The sequence below is a fragment of the Styela clava genome, chromosome 10, assembly GCF_964204865.1.
Source record: "Styela clava chromosome 10, kaStyClav1.hap1.2, whole genome shotgun sequence".
In the NCBI taxonomy this organism is placed as follows: domain Eukaryota; kingdom Metazoa; phylum Chordata; class Ascidiacea; order Stolidobranchia; family Styelidae; genus Styela; species Styela clava.
This window is the reverse complement of record NC_135259.1, coordinates 21899438-21916411: the sequence shown is the minus strand read 5'-3', so window position 1 is coordinate 21916411 and position 16974 is coordinate 21899438. Positions and strand designations below refer to the sequence as shown.

The 16974-nt window shown below is 38.4% G+C and overlaps 2 protein-coding genes across 3 annotated transcripts; both read left to right on the top strand.

Moving 5' to 3' along the window:
- The first annotated feature begins 6191 nt into the window (after positions 1 to 6191).
- Positions 6192 to 8255, top strand: LOC144428278 (uncharacterized). Of its 2 annotated transcripts, none has more exons than XM_078117280.1 (5): positions 6192 to 6460; positions 6707 to 6866; positions 7386 to 7459; positions 7645 to 7740; positions 8203 to 8255. In XM_078117280.1, the coding sequence occupies exons 1-5, from the start codon at positions 6331 to 6333 to the stop codon at positions 8238 to 8240; spliced, it is 498 nt and encodes a 165-aa protein (XP_077973406.1). In that variant the 5' UTR covers positions 6192 to 6330; the 3' UTR covers positions 8241 to 8255. The 2 variants fall into 2 exon arrangements, with proteins under 2 accessions (XP_077973406.1, XP_077973405.1); XM_078117279.1 differs by having other exon boundaries at positions 7642 to 7740.
- A 5602-nt stretch (positions 8256 to 13857) lies between these two features.
- LOC120337415 (uncharacterized) lies at positions 13858 to 15189 on the top strand. The gene is made up of 4 exons (XM_039405180.2): positions 13858 to 14449; positions 14607 to 14731; positions 14873 to 14995; positions 15074 to 15189. The coding sequence occupies exons 1-4, from the start codon at positions 14439 to 14441 to the stop codon at positions 15145 to 15147; spliced, it is 333 nt and encodes a 110-aa protein (XP_039261114.2). The 5' UTR covers positions 13858 to 14438; the 3' UTR covers positions 15148 to 15189.
- The last annotated feature ends 1785 nt before the right edge of the window (positions 15190 to 16974 follow it).

Below are 16974 nucleotides of genomic sequence, written 5' to 3'. Positions count from 1 at the left end.
CCAGTCAGCTTCTCGCGAGCATGTCACGATACATTGTGCGGTGAATGCCGCAGGACATGCTCTTCCCCTCCTTTGGTATTTTTTCAAAAAGTTTTCCTGGAGGAAATTACGCCAGAAACGGTCCTCGTGGCGCTGTATATGCAAAATCGGATTCCGGGTTCTTGATGCTGAAATGGTTTGAGCGATTATTTATTAAAAATAGTCCATCAGATAGGACCCCGGATAATCCAGTTATACTTTTATTAGATGGTCATGTGTCCCATCACTCGGAAGAACTTATAGCGGCTGCTCAAAGGGAGAATGTAATTTTAATGGCATTAGTGCCTCATACCACGCATGTGTGTCAACCTTTGGACGTCGCCGTTTAGAAAAGTTTGAAATCTAATATAACCACTTTTCTAAATACCGGACAAGCCATTCGTGGTGCACTGTGGATAGCAAAAAAAGGAACTGCCGAGAATTCTGAAAATTCCTTTTGAAAAGAGCATGTCCATGCACAACATCGTAAGGGGTTTTGAAGCATGCGGCATTTTCCCTTTTAATCCTAATGCCATCAACAAGTCTAAAGTATTCCAAGGAACGCCTTGGGCTGATCTTGATGTAGATTTATCTGCAAATTCATCTACACAAAAAATAACAGGAAACGAAATTGCTACTCAAACTCAGCTGGATGAAGAAAATGAGCCGTCTTGTCAACAGCACGTATTCGTCACTCTTGGTCTGGTGCCAGCAGAGCTGAATGATGTTTTCACACCACCCAAGGATTTCATCCCAAAAAACAGAAAACGACCCCTTCGCGTAAAAACAAAAGCGCAAGTACTGACAGCTAACCAAATTTCTGAAAATCTCGAGTGCCAGCAAAAAATGATTGAAAAAAAAAACTTGAAAAAAAAGCGCACAATTAAACCCCCGGAAAATGCTACGGAAAATGCACACACATCATCTTCTTCTTATCCAAAAAAAAAAAAGATTGACTGGGACGGCAATAACGAATGTCACATTTGCGACAGGAATTGGAATACGTATCTCAAGAGGAACAAATATTGTGGGTTGGTTGGTTGAAAGATGACATTAATGAAGTTTTAAACATTTTAACAAAATGTTACAGCTCTCAATTGTCAGACTAAGCAAATATATAAGAAAGAGTCCTATACAAATGTGCACGTGTGGTAAAGTATTTAGATGAACAATATATTCACTGAACCTAATTGATGCTATTTTCACAGATAAATCCATTTGTGAATTTGACTATCCCAGTACTAAAACTATTTATTTCAGTAGTATCTTCGCGGTTACTTTACTAATATAAATCAAAAACTGTTTACAGTGCTCAATGTGCCGGCAAGTGGAAAAAACTTAAAATGGAATATCAAAAGATTTTGGCTTCTTTAAATAAGTCCGATGCAGCAGGATATGGTGAAATTACATGGCCATACTTTGACGAAATGAATTTAATACTGGGACATCGACCACGAAATATTGTAAGAACAGCGCGTCTCATTTTCTGCTCATAACAGATATTGGTGGAATGAATTTTCTTGCTGTTTAGGTTCTGCAGCCTGGTACATCATGTGGCATCGATTCTTCAGGTATTTGCAGCTATGACATATTTTGCCCGATGTTACTCTTACTGCGTGTTGTTGAACGTTTTACTAAAATAATTCAAAAGTGTGGTGAATCACCACTGCTGACACACTTTAAATTTTCCCATTCTGTAGACTTAAAATTGGCTGTTTATAAAGGTTTTTTCTCTTAAAGTAATGCTAAATTGACCATATCAATTATTGAATTGCACTATGCATTTTAGCAATACCCCTTCCATATTAAAATATTGTATTTGTAGGCTAATAATGACTGCGGATGTGAATATTTCAGAGATTGAATCACAAGAAGTTGAAGGTAGGGATTGCATTCATTACAAGTTGATTAAGGAATAGTTAAGTTTTCATTTAAGGAATAATTGGGAATATTTTAGCACAGAACTTGTCAATTTTAAATCATTAACATTTAATATTAATACATATAGGCTATAGCAAAATCTTTATTTTAGTAAAAAGTGGGATAGATTCAGATGATTAATTTTTATCATGCACAGTTTTTTTGGGGCTCCCGAAGTATGCGAACCAAGATGGCGGACATCGGAATGTAATATGTGTACTAGGTTAGGGTTAGGCCATAATTTTAGGTATAAATACTACGGGAGGCTCTTGGCTAGTCTTCGAACTGATAATAGGACTAAAATAAGGAAAACTGGAAAAAAATTATCGCCTAACCTGTTACCCATGTTACGTTCCGATGTCCGCCATCTTGGTTCGCATACTTCGGGAGCACCGTTTTTTTTATGTCAGCATTAGTTTCAATTTGTTTTACTTCTTGCATCATCACTTTCCATATAATTTCTAAAAGATGTATCTGGCAGCATATTAATTTGTTAAAGTTATTTTGGAGCTCCCGGAGTATGTGAACCAAGATGGCGCACAACCTAAAAATAGTATGTGTACGGTACCAGGTTAGGGTTCAGGTTGTGCGCCATCTTGGTGCACATACTTCGGGAGCACCGTTTTTTTTATGTCAGCATTAGTTTCAATTCGATCATATGCTAAAGCATTATCGTCCGATTTAAAACTATTTTTCAGAAACAGCAGAAACTTCAACTGTCGAAGAAAATCAGATACAAGGTACATATGATAAATTTCCTCACCAACTTATCAACCACACTTGCCATACATATTTATTTGACTGCTGTTCTTTCAGGCAAATTATTTGTTTTGGGAAGGTGTGTGCCAAAAACAAGTGTGCCTGTTTGTAAGGTTACAAAGTGTAAACCACCACCAGAGTAGAGATTCATAAAACCTTTGATGACACGACTTGGACTGGCGAATTATTAGTCCTTTGGTCACATACCTTTCCCTGTCTTTATTGGCGTTTTTTCACTGTTTTTAAGCGTTTTAGGAGGGTTAATGTCTCTGTTTTCAGGTGAAAATGGCGGTTCAATTCTTCGGGGGAATCGTCTTCAAATGTTCTACTTCAAGGTTAGCAACTTAAATAAATACTGTCTAGGGCAGCAAAATCACGAACTAATATGGACGAAACCATTTTACATTTTATTTTTAAAACCTTGAATGACACGACTCGGACTGGCAAATTAGTCTTTTGTCCGTATTTCTTTCCCTGGGTTTAATGTCTCTGTTTTCAGGTGAAAATGGCGGTTTCAATTCTTCGGGGAAATCGTCTTCAAATGTTCTACTTCAAGTTTAGCAACTTAAATAAATACTGTCTAGGGCAGCAAAATCATGCCCTAATATGGACGAAACCATTCTACATTTTATTCTTAAAACCTTGAATGACACGACTCGGACTGGCAAATTAGTCTTTTGTCCGTATTTCTTTCCCTGGGTTTAATGTCTCTGTTTTCAGGTGAAAATGGCGGTTTCAATTCTTCGGGGGAATCGTCTTCCAATGTTCTACTTCAAGGTTAGCAACTTAAATAAATACTGTCTAGACTCTAGGCCAACAAAATGACTGACTGATACGGACGAGACCGTTTTAAATTTTTTGTTTATTTTACAAGTGAAATTAGCTGTAACTGTGAATGGATTGTTTCATTCCTCAAACAGGAACAAGTCAACGATCATTTAGGAGAAAAAGGGCAGTTGCAGACAAGGGAACAAGTAAGAAAAATAGTATCAGTAAATGTAAGTTTATTAGTAAAATGGTTGCTGTAAAACACAGAATTTTTAGTTAAATTGTAGTAGGTGAGTGCAGAAATTCACAATCTTTAAATACAGTTCAGCAAAAATGAACAGAATGAGAGATAAATGACCAACAGGAATTTGTTTAATTTTGTGCAGGGGAACTAGAAAATGCAGTGAAGCTGATGATGGAAAGCAATAAGAAACAAGCAGTGGAAGACAGAGCTGCAGCCAAGGAAGATTTGGAAGCGCTGATAACTGCCATTGATCAAAACACTGATAAATTTATAGAGGCGATCAGCAAGGCTTGCGAGTGATTTACAGCATTATGGAATCTTGCAGTTGACATAGCTTTTCAGACTTGTCCAGTCAGAACTTAAGATTTTCATTGTTAATAATTTCTACTGTCCCATGCTTTTGGAAATAAATATCATTTCTTTGATAATATTAGAATCTAGTCTGTAGTAGATGTGGGAAATTCTCCCATAAGTAGGTACATAGCGCATCCCTTATTTGATCAGCCGCGGCAACCCTCCTTTCATTTTGTCTTTGTTCCATGCCCCTTGTTTGATCGGCATCCCTCCTGTCATTTTGACTTGGTTCCTGCATGGCTGATTCGCAATCATCAATTACCAGGGGTGTCTGGTCGTTTTCCAAAATGTTGTGCAATACGCAGCATGTGGCTACAACATGGGGAACAAACTCCAGGCTGACTGGGACTGCATTTTTTAGAATGCGCCAACGTGCTTTCAATATTCCGAATGAATTTTCGATAATGACTCGACTACGTTAGTTGTTGAACGAAGTTTGTTGTGGAGTCAGTGCACCTGTGTATGGTTTCATCAACCATTGCAGATTCGGATACGCTGCATTCCCGAGTATAACTAGGGGGAGTAATGTGCCATTTATATCAATGGGTGCCTGTAAGAATAACAAGTTTACTAAGTGTTAGCGGCGGTGTGTGAATTATCGTGCTAAGCGTTAGAAATACGCTTGCCACCGCACCTCTGATTACTATGCGGGGATAGTCATGTGCGAGAGGATTGCTGGACTCCTCGTCGCCATAGATTGGTTCACATAATCGCTGGTCGGTTACGCCTTCCCCCACCAAGTCCATGCCTCCAAAAACAAATAACTAACTAATCCCATACCCGACACGGAATAGTAACCGGACGAGAGGCCGTGGTTCGCCATATGGTTAAGTCGTCTCATCGTACCTCTGATTACTATGCGGGGATAGTCATGTGCGAGAGGATTGCTGGACTCCTCGTCGCCATAGATTGGTTCACATAATCGCTGGTCGGTTACGCCTTCCCCCACCAAGTCCATGCCTCCAAAAACAAATAACTAACTAATCCCATACCCGACACGGAATAGTAACCGGACGAGAGGCCGTGGTTCGCCATATGGTTAAGTCGTCTCATCGGCTTTTCTCTCCCTCAGGATAAATATGTTAATCTTATCCTAAATAAGTCTCTTTTCTACCTGAGATAAACTGGTATATTGTGTGAATATTCCAGTACAAATGAATCGTGGCATGAACCAGGCATTCGAATATTGATATCTCGAAATCTGAAAAAACTGTGTGCTACATTACTGAATGTGCCTGATTAGTTAAAAGATCTCATAGTATCCTTTCCTTCGCATAGTTTGACAAGAATTGACCTGAACAAGTCACCAACCTGTAAAGGCAATCTGAAACAGCCTGAAGCACCATTGATGCAGTTTCCTTCCTGTTTATAAAATCCCAATGGCCATGCCTAGGTGGATTAATGCGGATGTGGGTACCATCGATGGCCGCATATGCTTGAGGAAACTGGGTATGTCGAGCTAATTCTTTGGCTTCCGCCTCTCCTGGCATCTTTATGAATTCATTAACATGCTTCACTAGAGCTTGGCAAAAACTGCAAATAAGAGTAAATAAGAAGCTTGGTTTTCGCCAATTTTAGAAATATTTCAATACCAACTGCTTCTTCTCAATTTACCTCTGCAAGTCTAGTCTATATATAATATATATATTGTTCCTCTTAGTATGCCTATTTCACTCAGAATTACTAAGACTTGTTTTATGTGAAATAATTTTTCTTTGTTGATATAAACTCTCTTAAGGCCGGTATACACGACAGTGTGCAAACTCACCGCACCGTATTTTCTTTGTTTGTTTTATTTTATTCGTCTGCGGTGGTCTGCGCTGAGTTTATCTACGTTGGCGAACGCTCGAGTAGCGTTTTCTGAACGCAGTTCGCCGTACTGACAGTCTTGCTCCGCTCGTCTTGGTGGTTTCCGAAGGGAAACTGGTTGTTTTTCATGTGATAAGTGAAAGTTTTGAACTATTTTCCTGGTTTTCGAGTTGGCTTTTATAACTATAGGCTTCAGAGTGTAGAAGTTCAGAATTACTAGAGCGATTTGTATCATCTGTAGATAGTAGTAGTACCTGCGGGTTCGGACATGGTACCGGTACCTATCCGCCCATGGTAATTAATTTTGTGCTGGGTACTGGGTAGTGTGTTCTTTTGGTTTACCACAATCTGACAATATCGTTAGACTACCGGTATTCAAATCATCGAGCTCTCACCAATTTGGATTTTTTTCAGCAATTGAATAGGTGCGGTAGTCAGTTTTAATTCAATACTGTAATATGGAGGAAAAACTCATTGCTCTAGTTGAGGAATATCCTTGCCTGTATAATACCACACAGGACTCGTACCGCCGAAAGGATTTCAAAGGCAATGCTTGGGCAGAGATAGCTCGAGAGATGGGTATGCCATGTAAGTAGTCTGATTAGTGTAGTTAATTTTTTAGACTTGGCCTATGGCTTGTCAGGAACTAGTCCAATTTTGCAGCAAATGAATTGTTTTATACTGCTGAAAATGATAGTAGCCTAATCGATGTAAATAAGCTAAATGATGACTAGATTACGAGGTATCGGTATTGGTTAATTTAGTTGAATCGCCTTTAAAGAAAGTGCTATGTTTTGCTACAAAGAACTAGTTTCCTCTTCATATTCTGTAAAGGGCAAGAATGCGAGAATAAGTGGAAAAACCTTCGAGATAAATATAGGAGGGAAAAGAAGAAAAGGGCAGAATTGAAATCTGGTGCGGCGGCAAGTCATCGGGTTGAGTGGAGCCTTATGAGATCCCTAGAGTTCCTTGAACCGTTTACAGCCATGAGGAGGTGGGTGTTTGAACAAGGAGCCTGCATTTTCTACATATTGTCAGTGTATCTTTTGATAATAAAGCTTTTACCAAAGAAAGGCTGTTAGTTTAGACCAGAATCGTGTTTTGTAGTTGACCAGGATATGCATAAAGGTAACTTTCAGGGTACCAACACTAAATAATGTACTATTCGAAGTTTATACAAAAATTTTATTTTTGAGTATGGTATCTTTATCAATTTCCAAATTAGATTTCATATTAAAAAATATGAGGCAAAGAATTAGGAAATGTAAAAAATTATAGTTGAACATATTTCGAACAAAATTGATGTTGAATAGATTTGGACATTTTATACATATTTAACAACTGTGTTCTTTCTCATAGCTATGTTCAGAATCCTAAACTTATTATACAGTATGTCTGTGTAATTTAGGCATCAGTACTTAGGTAGCTCAGAACATTCTTTTGTATAAAGTGACCAAAATTAGGCACTGTAATGTAAGTACAAGATAACGTCTTTCTGCACAAACATTTACAGTACAACATCAAACCTGCCAATGCCGGATACACCATCTTCGAGTGATGTTGATGTTACATTGGAAGCGGTATCAGGTAAGCACCAAAATATGATTTTAAAATATTTTATAAATTTTAATTGTCAGACGTATAATGCTGTATTATGAAATACCCTAATATCATGCACTGTTGCAACAAATAAGTTGTATTCGCTTTTCTGAAAAAATGCTTTTGAATTCTATACTATTATATGATCGAATATGCCATTCTTTTTTTAGCAGATGAAACAGACCAATTTCAACCACCTGTGGCAAAAAAGCGTAAAAGCAGCCGGTATGACCTCAGTGCTGTGTTAGAAAAATTGCAGCAGTCATCAGGTAAGTCAAGTCGAGCAGTGATTCTTATAAAGTGAATCGCGGTTCATAACTTGGATGCCTGGAAACCATCTTGAGTCGCTATTTCAAAAAAATTGGCGCTCCCGTACGATGTTAACCAAGATGGCGGACGCTTTGAACGTAGTGTGTGTATCAGGTTGGGACATAATTTTATTCTAATTTCCCTTATTTTAGTTCTGTTAAGAATTTGAATTCTAGCCAAGTGAAATTAGGGTTGAACCTTAACCTGGTACACATACTATGTTCCGATGTCTGACATCTTGATTCACGTACTACACGAGTACCATGACACCTACATTATTTTAGTTTAAATTGTTGACTTTCTCATTTGTGTAAATAATTTTTGGTGAAATATTTATGCTTCAGATCACTCAAAAAAATATCTACTTACTGGTACGTATCAAACCAAAATTATATATATATATAAATGTTTCTTGTTTTTAGAGAAAATACAGGAAGATCCTGATCCTGATTCTTGTTGAGCATGGCTCACGAGGTTAAGACGATGAGTGTGGAAAAAAGATGGAGGTTCAAAGTTGGAGTCATGAATCTCATTAATGAAATTAAATACTCTATTGATATTACTTAAATATAAATTTTCCTGAATATTTTTTTTGTTTTAAATCTTGCCAACTAGATATCATTGCTCAGTAGCTTTCGTACATCCCTGTAAGTGCTAACCCAATAGTGTACCTAAAATGTCAACCAGTCTGGTGATTTACCCTCGTAGTTGCTATTTGGTGATTTACCCTCGTAGTTGCTATTATCTCCGGCAACATATATAAAAACAAGATGAAAGATTCCGCTAACCAAGTCGGAAGCAAAATTTTTTTTATTCAGAAAAGGTGAAACGAAGCAATAAAACCAAAAAATGATAGGGGGGATAGTGCATTTAGATCATATTTCGACCACTCGAGAACACATATTTATCCTGCCATGGCAGTGCCCCTTTCTCACTAACAAAATATTCGCTGAATTGTTCTCTATTTTTTACTGCCTCCTTCGCACTCGGCCTTCCAATCTTCCTGATATTTAACATTGCTGAATTTTCTTCCGCCTTCCACTGCACTGCACCTTCACTGACCTCGTGATCTACGAAATCCGCCTCAAAATAATTAGAATCATATCTAAGAAAGTTGTGAAGGACTGTGCATGCTTTAATGATATGGTCTGTTCTGGCTGGTGATACGCATATTGGTCTGCGGAAAATTCTGAATCGAGATACCATAATGCCAAAGGCATTCTCCACAACCCTGCGAGCTCTCGAGAGGCGATAGTTGAAAATACGGGACCTTCTTGATAATCCGGTACCTGGAAAAGGACGCATCAAATTGGTTTTTAAGGGAAAAGCCTCATCACCAAGAAAAACGTGTGGTAGTGGCTCCATCATCCCTTCCAATATGGTGCTTTTTGGCAGGTCTAATGAACCATCCAGGAGTTTTTTTCCAAAAGATGATGAAGCAAAAACATTCCCATCACTCTGCCGTCCATACGCTCCAACATCCACGTAAATAAATCTGTACTTTGCGTCTGAAACTGCAAGCAGTACCAGACTGAAAGTTTTTTTATAGTTGAAAAATGATGAACCACTGTTTGCAGGAGCTTGTATGACAACATGTTTCCCATCAATACTTCCAACACAGTTTGGAAATTGCCATAATTGTTTAAAATCGTTTGCAATAATCTTCCACTGATTTTCACTTGGGACTGCCATGAACACAGGCTGCAGGGAATCCCATATTGCAGCGCAGGTTTCTGGAATAATTCGCGATATGGTGGTTTTATGAATCCTGTAAGAGAACCCGATGGTCTGATATGAATCCCCCGTCACTAAATATCTGAAAAATATATAATGTTGTATTTAGCGATAAACTACCATATGTAGACTAACGTTAGGTACTGTTCATTTATATTTTAATCAATCAATCACGATTTCACTCATACTGTGGGTTAAAACCCTATTTCAAAATACCTCAAAGTGACTGCAAGTCGTTCCTCAGGCGGAATTGGTTCACGCATATTTGTAGTTTGTTTCACAATCTTGCTCTCTATCATATTCAAAAGACGGTCAAATGTAGATGGTGTCATGTGGAAGTACTGTTTAAAATAGGCTTCTCTTTCCATTCTCATCTCCCTAACCAATCTGTAGTATTCTCCTGAAATTAGAGGCAAAGAAGGTGAGTATAGGCTTCGTGAGACTGAGACGTATGCATTTAGTGTATTGTAAAAAAAAATTACCATGTTCCTTTCGTCTGCAAAGTATTGGGTGCATCCACAATCTCTTGCCGACACAGCGCTCATCCTCTTTTAATCTAATACAGAGAACCACAAACAATAACTTCAGCTGATGTCGGTACAAGTACTGCTTGTAGCGCCGTGACCGAAAACGACTTATTCTTCTTCGCGATACGATACCCATTTTAATAAAATTAATCTTGCAACGATCCCCAAAATATCCAAAACAGAAATAATACAAAAGACGAAGGACAAGTCCGTTTCCCGCCTGACCTCACGTCACAGTACACTGCGCAGAACTGTGGTTCCGTGCACACTGCACAGTGCGGAGAGTCGCTGTGCGGTGAGTTATACTACTGCCGTGTATACCGGCCTTAAGTCTTATACACTTATTTTCTCAAATGCACAGTGACCGATGGCTGAGAAACACCGAAGAACAGCCCAGTGTTCATCTGAAAATAGGAATAACTGAATAGTCTGAAAATATAACCATTTTTTAAAGTAATAAGTTTCCATCTCACCTGGCTTCATGTCTTCTTCTACGATCTCCACTATTTTTAGAAAGGTCGATCGTTTCATGCGAAAGTGCTTTAGCCACTGTGCATCCGAATAGTGGCGATCTATGATCAGCCACCAGTCTTCCGGTCTGAAAATATCGAAAAATATAATGGCACCTGCATGATAAAGCAACAGCTGTTAATCAGAAAATTTATTTTGGAAATGTATAACAATATATAATGGAATGCTAGCTACATTTTTTGCTGACCGAAATAAAGTTAACATCGCTCACAATTTGTTTCCATTATTGAGCCATGATGTGGTAGGGTACCGTACTAGGCCAAGTTTATATTACCTTTTTAGCATCCAGTATTTTTTATTTCTTCTTTTTGGTCTAAATAGCATGGAGAAATTAACAATATGTCGACGCCTCCGGTTCATCTTTGTTGATGCTCCCGTTGGAAGAAGCGTTGACATATTGCAAGTAGATTAGTCAAATAAATAATAAAAAGAGATACAGGTAAGTCAGCTGCCATATTGTCTATCTAATTCAAGTTATTATCTCCTCTTCAACTTATTATCTGCTTTGACTTCTTTTCAGTACGGTACTATTACGTGATTACTGTTCGCGCCAAGACTTGCCGGGGAAGCGAAGAACGTTTTCTTGGGTTCGCTCGACCGCAACGAGCCCGCTTAGCATTTGGACATGTAATAGACATCGCTAAGGGGTCTGATAGACCGACGTTGATCACCCCGATTCGAACCGGTTCTCAAGACCACATTTGGTGGACATGTAATCAGACCTATTGATGCTGGATTCCAACGACCGCAGTATACCTCTCCGGATTCACGCGTCAGTGCCTCGATACCATCCCAAGAATGACACTAATTTGCCGTTTACAATCTTTTATTATATAATTTCAGACGTAAACGAAAATATATACAATATCATAAACAATCGACACGTCCTTACTAAAATTATACAGAGTCGTGCCATATTTTCGACGACGTCGGCCCATACGCAAATCAGTTGCTTCAACTATGTGCGTGCATATTCATGTTCGTCCAAATTCCACTCCTATGATTATTGGTATTGACAAAAACGTTCTGTACTCAAAAGCGAGAACAACGGCATTTTTCACTTAGAATCGGAAACTACGGAAAATTGCGAGGGACACGGGGAATTGCTTCAAAGTGAATGTCATTCCCTGGACCGGGCGAATAAAGTACAGTCAGTCATTGATCTCCAAAATGCGCAAGAAATCTATGTTCTGCTAGTGTTTCATTTACGGCTGTTTCGGGAGAAATACAACCAGTCAGGATGCTTCGGTTTTGTGCAACTATGGTGCTCTCGATAATGACTTATTTTTTGAGCAATACTAACACAAAAGTATTCAAAGTTGGGTTAAGCGAGGCCAAAATAAAAAACAAAGAAGAGATTCAAGAGTCGTTCTGTGCAATGGCTGTAGTTCTGTCAGTAGTTATGCTTACGGATCAACCGGCACAATAGCACAGGGCAGGCCGACCAATCAGACCGTTTAGTGTGGCCCTTGTTAACTCTCAGATTTTTTCTACCAAGCATAAAATCCGAATCCGACAGTTTATGTTAAAAAATCAATCACGTGGCTGAAAAATACATACATAATGTTTTTGCTCTTGTCACTGAAACTTCAGAAATCTAGCCACACAAAATATGCAGGAAAGGCAAAGGCGTTGATTTTTTTTTTCGCCCGGTGCCTTCATCACGGTAATGCTAAGCCACATTCTCTTGTCTTTCCAACATAGAAAAATTAAATAGTTCATGTGACAGGGCTAGATGCCGGAAGTTGAAAATTTGTCCCATCGACAAAAATGTTACACACGACTGGCATAGAGAGTCAAACAAATATGTTTGTGTTGGTTAGCATCAAGACTCTCACTTATGATGTCTATTTGTTTGGTTTACGCGAGACTACCTACCTTTTCTTGTTAAATGTGAGAAGTGTGAATACGCATTGGATCAGTTTTTCATTTTTTTTCCATACGTGCTTCCCCTCCTGCCCTTTTTTGCGTTTCTGTCCGCCACTGAGAGGTTTTGCTTTTGGTGACCATTTATATTATGTCAGGGATGGTAAAAAAAAAAGAAATTTGGAATGCCTTTAAAAGAGCCGGCAAATTTGTGTGGTAACGTTACCGGTAATTTTCCTTTTGCTATTTTAATTTAGTCATTTAAACTAAAGCAACGGGTGTATTTATGCTCCCATTTCAGAATCATTTTGATCAGACATAGACATACGTTGTGTGCATTTAGCCATTGGAAATTACGTAGTCGAGCGTAGAACTATCTCTTTACAAAAATTTGTAACAATGAACATTCACAGGTATCGGTGAAGGAGACACAGAAAATTAATTGCATTCCTGTATATTATATTGCAGTTAGGCCTAGTTCAGCATCAGTATATATCAGAATTATAAAGTTTTGGTTTTCATTTTGTAGTTGATGGTCTCGCAGCAAATAGGTCAGCTATTCATGGCAGCCAAAGAGAACAGGATTCCTTACAGGATGAGAAACCCAGCTGATGTTACTCGGTATACAATACTTTTTATTTGTATGTGATGGCACTCGTATGTTTAAAGGCATGGTTGTAATGCAACAATTTGAAATTCAAAGGTACATCTACATGCTGCCGGATCCACCTCACCTTTTGAGAACCTGCCGTAATAATTTGCTTAGTAGGAAAAAAATATGTGGAACGGAGAAAACATGTATATGGATCCTGTAATGCATCTGATAAGGGTATGAATCTATGTCGTTGTAAAAGCCTCTGCTTAACACTTTCATCATGCAAAAACTTATTTTTTGGGAAGATTTAAAGCGGGGAGAGTTGAGGCTCTTTTATAAAATCTCTGAATCACATATTAATTCAATACCGTGGGATAAAATGAGTGTTCGTATCGCAGCACAAACTTTGTCTTATACTGTAGATAAGATATATACTCCTGTAAGGTTGAAACAGCATGAATTTGATTCAGATGGTTCGTGGTTTTGAGGGTATTTTTAATTCAGACAAGTGGTTCGACTGCATGAATTCAGGATTCCAGAATAAAAATGCTGAAACCTCTCACCAGCCGTTTCACAGCACCCACGATAAAATATAAGAATGGCTTGGGAAAGAAAGAGTTTCTGAAATACCTGGATGGTTAGGAAGAAAAGGCATACAGTCGGCCATTAGTGGGAGAAGATGATCGCGAGAAAATGCTGCTCAGTGATGCCACGAGAAATGGCTTCGATTATTCGTATTGTTTTGGACAGGGGTTGAGCTATTTTTTCCCAAGCAGTATAAATCAAGACGCACTGGACGTCTCTTTAGAGCAGGGGTTCCCAAACCAGGAGTCGCGACCCCAAATTGGGTCAAAGTGATATATAGGTGGGATCGCAAACGGGCCGTGGGGTCGCTGGTAAAAGATGGATGTACAAAACATCTAAGATTTGATAAACCATGTTTAATTAAGCAGTTTGTACCATGGCTTACTGTAAAACAGGCCTATAGGCATCGCTCTATGTTTATGCTATAGAAAATGTAGGTGCCCATTGTGACATCACTGTTTGATTGTTCATGATGGGAGTGGCACGTTCAGACGTTTCTGATTTGCAGACTAGAAATTAAGCGTGTTTCCATGGGCAATATTACTAGGGCGCAGTCGGGCGCGTGTACTAGGGCGGACTAGGACACAAAACCGCGACCTGTTTCCATTCAATCGAGAATTTAAAGTCATATGAATCTGTTACTCGTGTTTGTCTTTAGATTTCTCTCTTCGATATTATTTTGAATATGGACAGAGTGAAGAATTTATTAGCGTTTTTTTTCGCGATACAGGCGCTGGTCTTATGGTTACACACAAGAATAATTAGGACGTTGCTGGCGTTGACTTAATGGGGAACGGAAAGAATTACAAGAAAAATATGGATGGAGTACCGGTAATTCCTTTGTTTTGTACATGCCAAACTACGGTAACCTATTAAATCATAATAGCACCGTTGGTAACATATTAGCCTATATCGAGCATAACTTTAGTGTGTTTGTACAGTAACAGCAGTACCATATGAGCTAAAATTTTGACAATATGCTTTTCAGGCCAGATGATTGGTGGCTGAATGCGATGAAAAATTACAGTGAACAACAATGGTTATCGAATTTTAGAACACGAAAAGAAACATTTTCTATGTTAACAACATTATCACGTAGCGAGTTAGAGCCGGGTAAATGATTTATTTAATGATATTATCTTATGTAGCAATGCGAACTACCTAACATTGAAGACATAAATTACAGTTGCATAAAGTTTCAATGCTCCTTCAATATGTTTACTCATTTGTGCATTCTTTTTATGTCGACGAAAGGTGTGTTCGTACGCCACTATCGCTACATAAACGAATTGCGATTGCAGTATACCAATTGGGATCAACCGCTGAATTTAGGACCACAGGGAACATGTTTGGGGTACATCGAACATCTGTTCACAGGTATGTATATTTCACCAATAGTTGAGCATGTTTCACTTTCATGATTGCTTGTATTCTCATCTATCCATATCTGAGTAGATTTTGTGAATGTCTCATCAAGCATCGAAAGCAATTCATTTTTCTACCAACCGCTGCTGAAGCAAAAACCATAGCAGCAGCCAATCAGCAACTAACTGGGTTTCCACAATGTTTCGGGGCTATAGATGGGAGCCACTTTCACATTAAACCATCAAGATCTGGATGAAGAGATTATGTGAATCGGAAAATGTACCCGTCTATAGTCCTACAGGCTGTAGCTGACAATCAGTACAGGTTAGTACATTTTTTAAGTTTTTGCTAGTTGAAAATTTACTTATTTTATTACATTTCGGTTTTTCTGTTATGTGTTATATGGGCAAATTATAAAAATGCGACTACACTACAGTTTTTGTGATAGCACTAAGACTTTTGTTTGTTCAAGTCAATCACATTTTATGTCTTGTCATGTTTTATGTCATTGTCCATTTACTGTCTTCTGTTGTATGTACAATCAATGTCATATTTGTTGTGCTGTTTTTTGTTCATGTCTGTGCAATAAAAGCTAGAATTTTGATATCATTCTGTAGTGTTATTTGTTAGTGTTAAATATCAGATTCAGAGACATCAGTATCAAGATGCCAGGCAGCGTTCATGATGTTACAGTCTTGAGAGCTTCTGGACTATACAGGAACTCTGAAATGCTCCCTTCGGTAGGACAGCTTGAGCCTTCCAGACTCTAAAATTATGTTGATTCCTACTAAATATTGTATTCTGGCGCAGGGTGAGATCACCATTAATGAATCTCCAGTGCCCTTATGCATCGTTGGTGATAGCGCGTACCCCTCTTTACCATGGCTGTTACGCCCATACACTGGGTCTTCTCTCACGCCCAGGCAAGAAATCCCTTAAATGAAGCGCCACAACCTCCAACTATTGGCATCCGAGATGAAGGTGCTAAAAATAACAGCCAGGGGGTCATTGCGGACTACCTTTTTGAACTGTATAGACGTGTGTGACTAATTTGTTATTTTACTTATTTTTCAATTTCTGTTCAATTTTGCCTTGTTATAGTTGAATAAATAGTTCTCTAATATTTTATTTGTTAAATTCTCCAAAGCTGATGCAAATGCAAGTATATCTTTTTCACATTCTTCCCGAAATACTCTCAAGAGAGCTTCAGTCCTGGAATCTGAAAGTTATAAAATAGAACATCAGTAACAGCAATGATGCGCCATCAGCCAGTAATTCTTACGGTATATATCTAGGTTTCACTAACCATAATTTTCTCTGCTACTCTGTCTTCACCTGCCTCGCTGGCTTGAAGTTGGTGGAGCATGGCTGACACTTTCATCAACTGAAGATAAAGCATATTACAATAATTTATAAATACATTGCCTCAAACCGTAATTCGGGTTGGAGACGCTAATCATAAACATAAAAAATTAAAAATGACTCTTCGACAAACCCTGCGGCAGTTCCTGTTGCAACTCACCCTCCGACTGCTATCTAGATTGTCAACTAAAAATAATGTATTAAAGTTAAAAAAGAGTTTGATGATTTCACCAACCCTTCCACCAATTTCATTGCATAATATCCTGTACTGACCCTCTATTTCAGCCACAAACTGAGTAACGGTTGCGTCGAAACTATGGCCTTGCGCGATTGACGGCTCACTGGTATCAACACCAATCATGGAGGCCAAAGCCTGAAAATATAAATAAATGATTATTCAAATATCAATCACGACGATAAGAAAAAATTGAGTAGAAGCAAATAATAAAACAGTGTAAAACATGAAAATCATAAAACTACAAAACTTGCTAGCTTCAAAAATATTTAAACACCCACCTGCAATCTTGGTCTGGAGCCAAGAAGCTCATGCATGGCCCTAAAATATGGCCAATTCAACGCAGACCTGGAACTTTTTCTAGATTGTGATGTTTTCGTTTTAATTTGATTAT

Coding starts and splice junctions, on each gene's coding strand:
- LOC144428278 (XM_078117279.1), top strand. CDS start 6,331: ATGGAGGAAAAACTCATTGCTCTAGTTGAGGAATATCCTTGCCTGTAT. Junction 7,460..7,641: donor TACATTGGAAGCGGTATCAG/GTAAGCACCAAA, acceptor TTCTTTTTTTAG/CAGATGAAACAGACCAATTT. Junction 7,741..8,202: donor AAAATTGCAGCAGTCATCAG/GTAAGTCAAGTC, acceptor TCTTGTTTTTAG/AGAAAATACAGGAAGATCCT.
- LOC120337415 (XM_039405180.2), top strand. Junction 14,732..14,872: donor ACGTAGCGAGTTAGAGCCGG/GTAAATGATTTA, acceptor TGTCGACGAAAG/GTGTGTTCGTACGCCACTAT. Junction 14,996..15,073: donor CATCGAACATCTGTTCACAG/GTATGTATATTT, acceptor ATATCTGAGTAG/ATTTTGTGAATGTCTCATCA.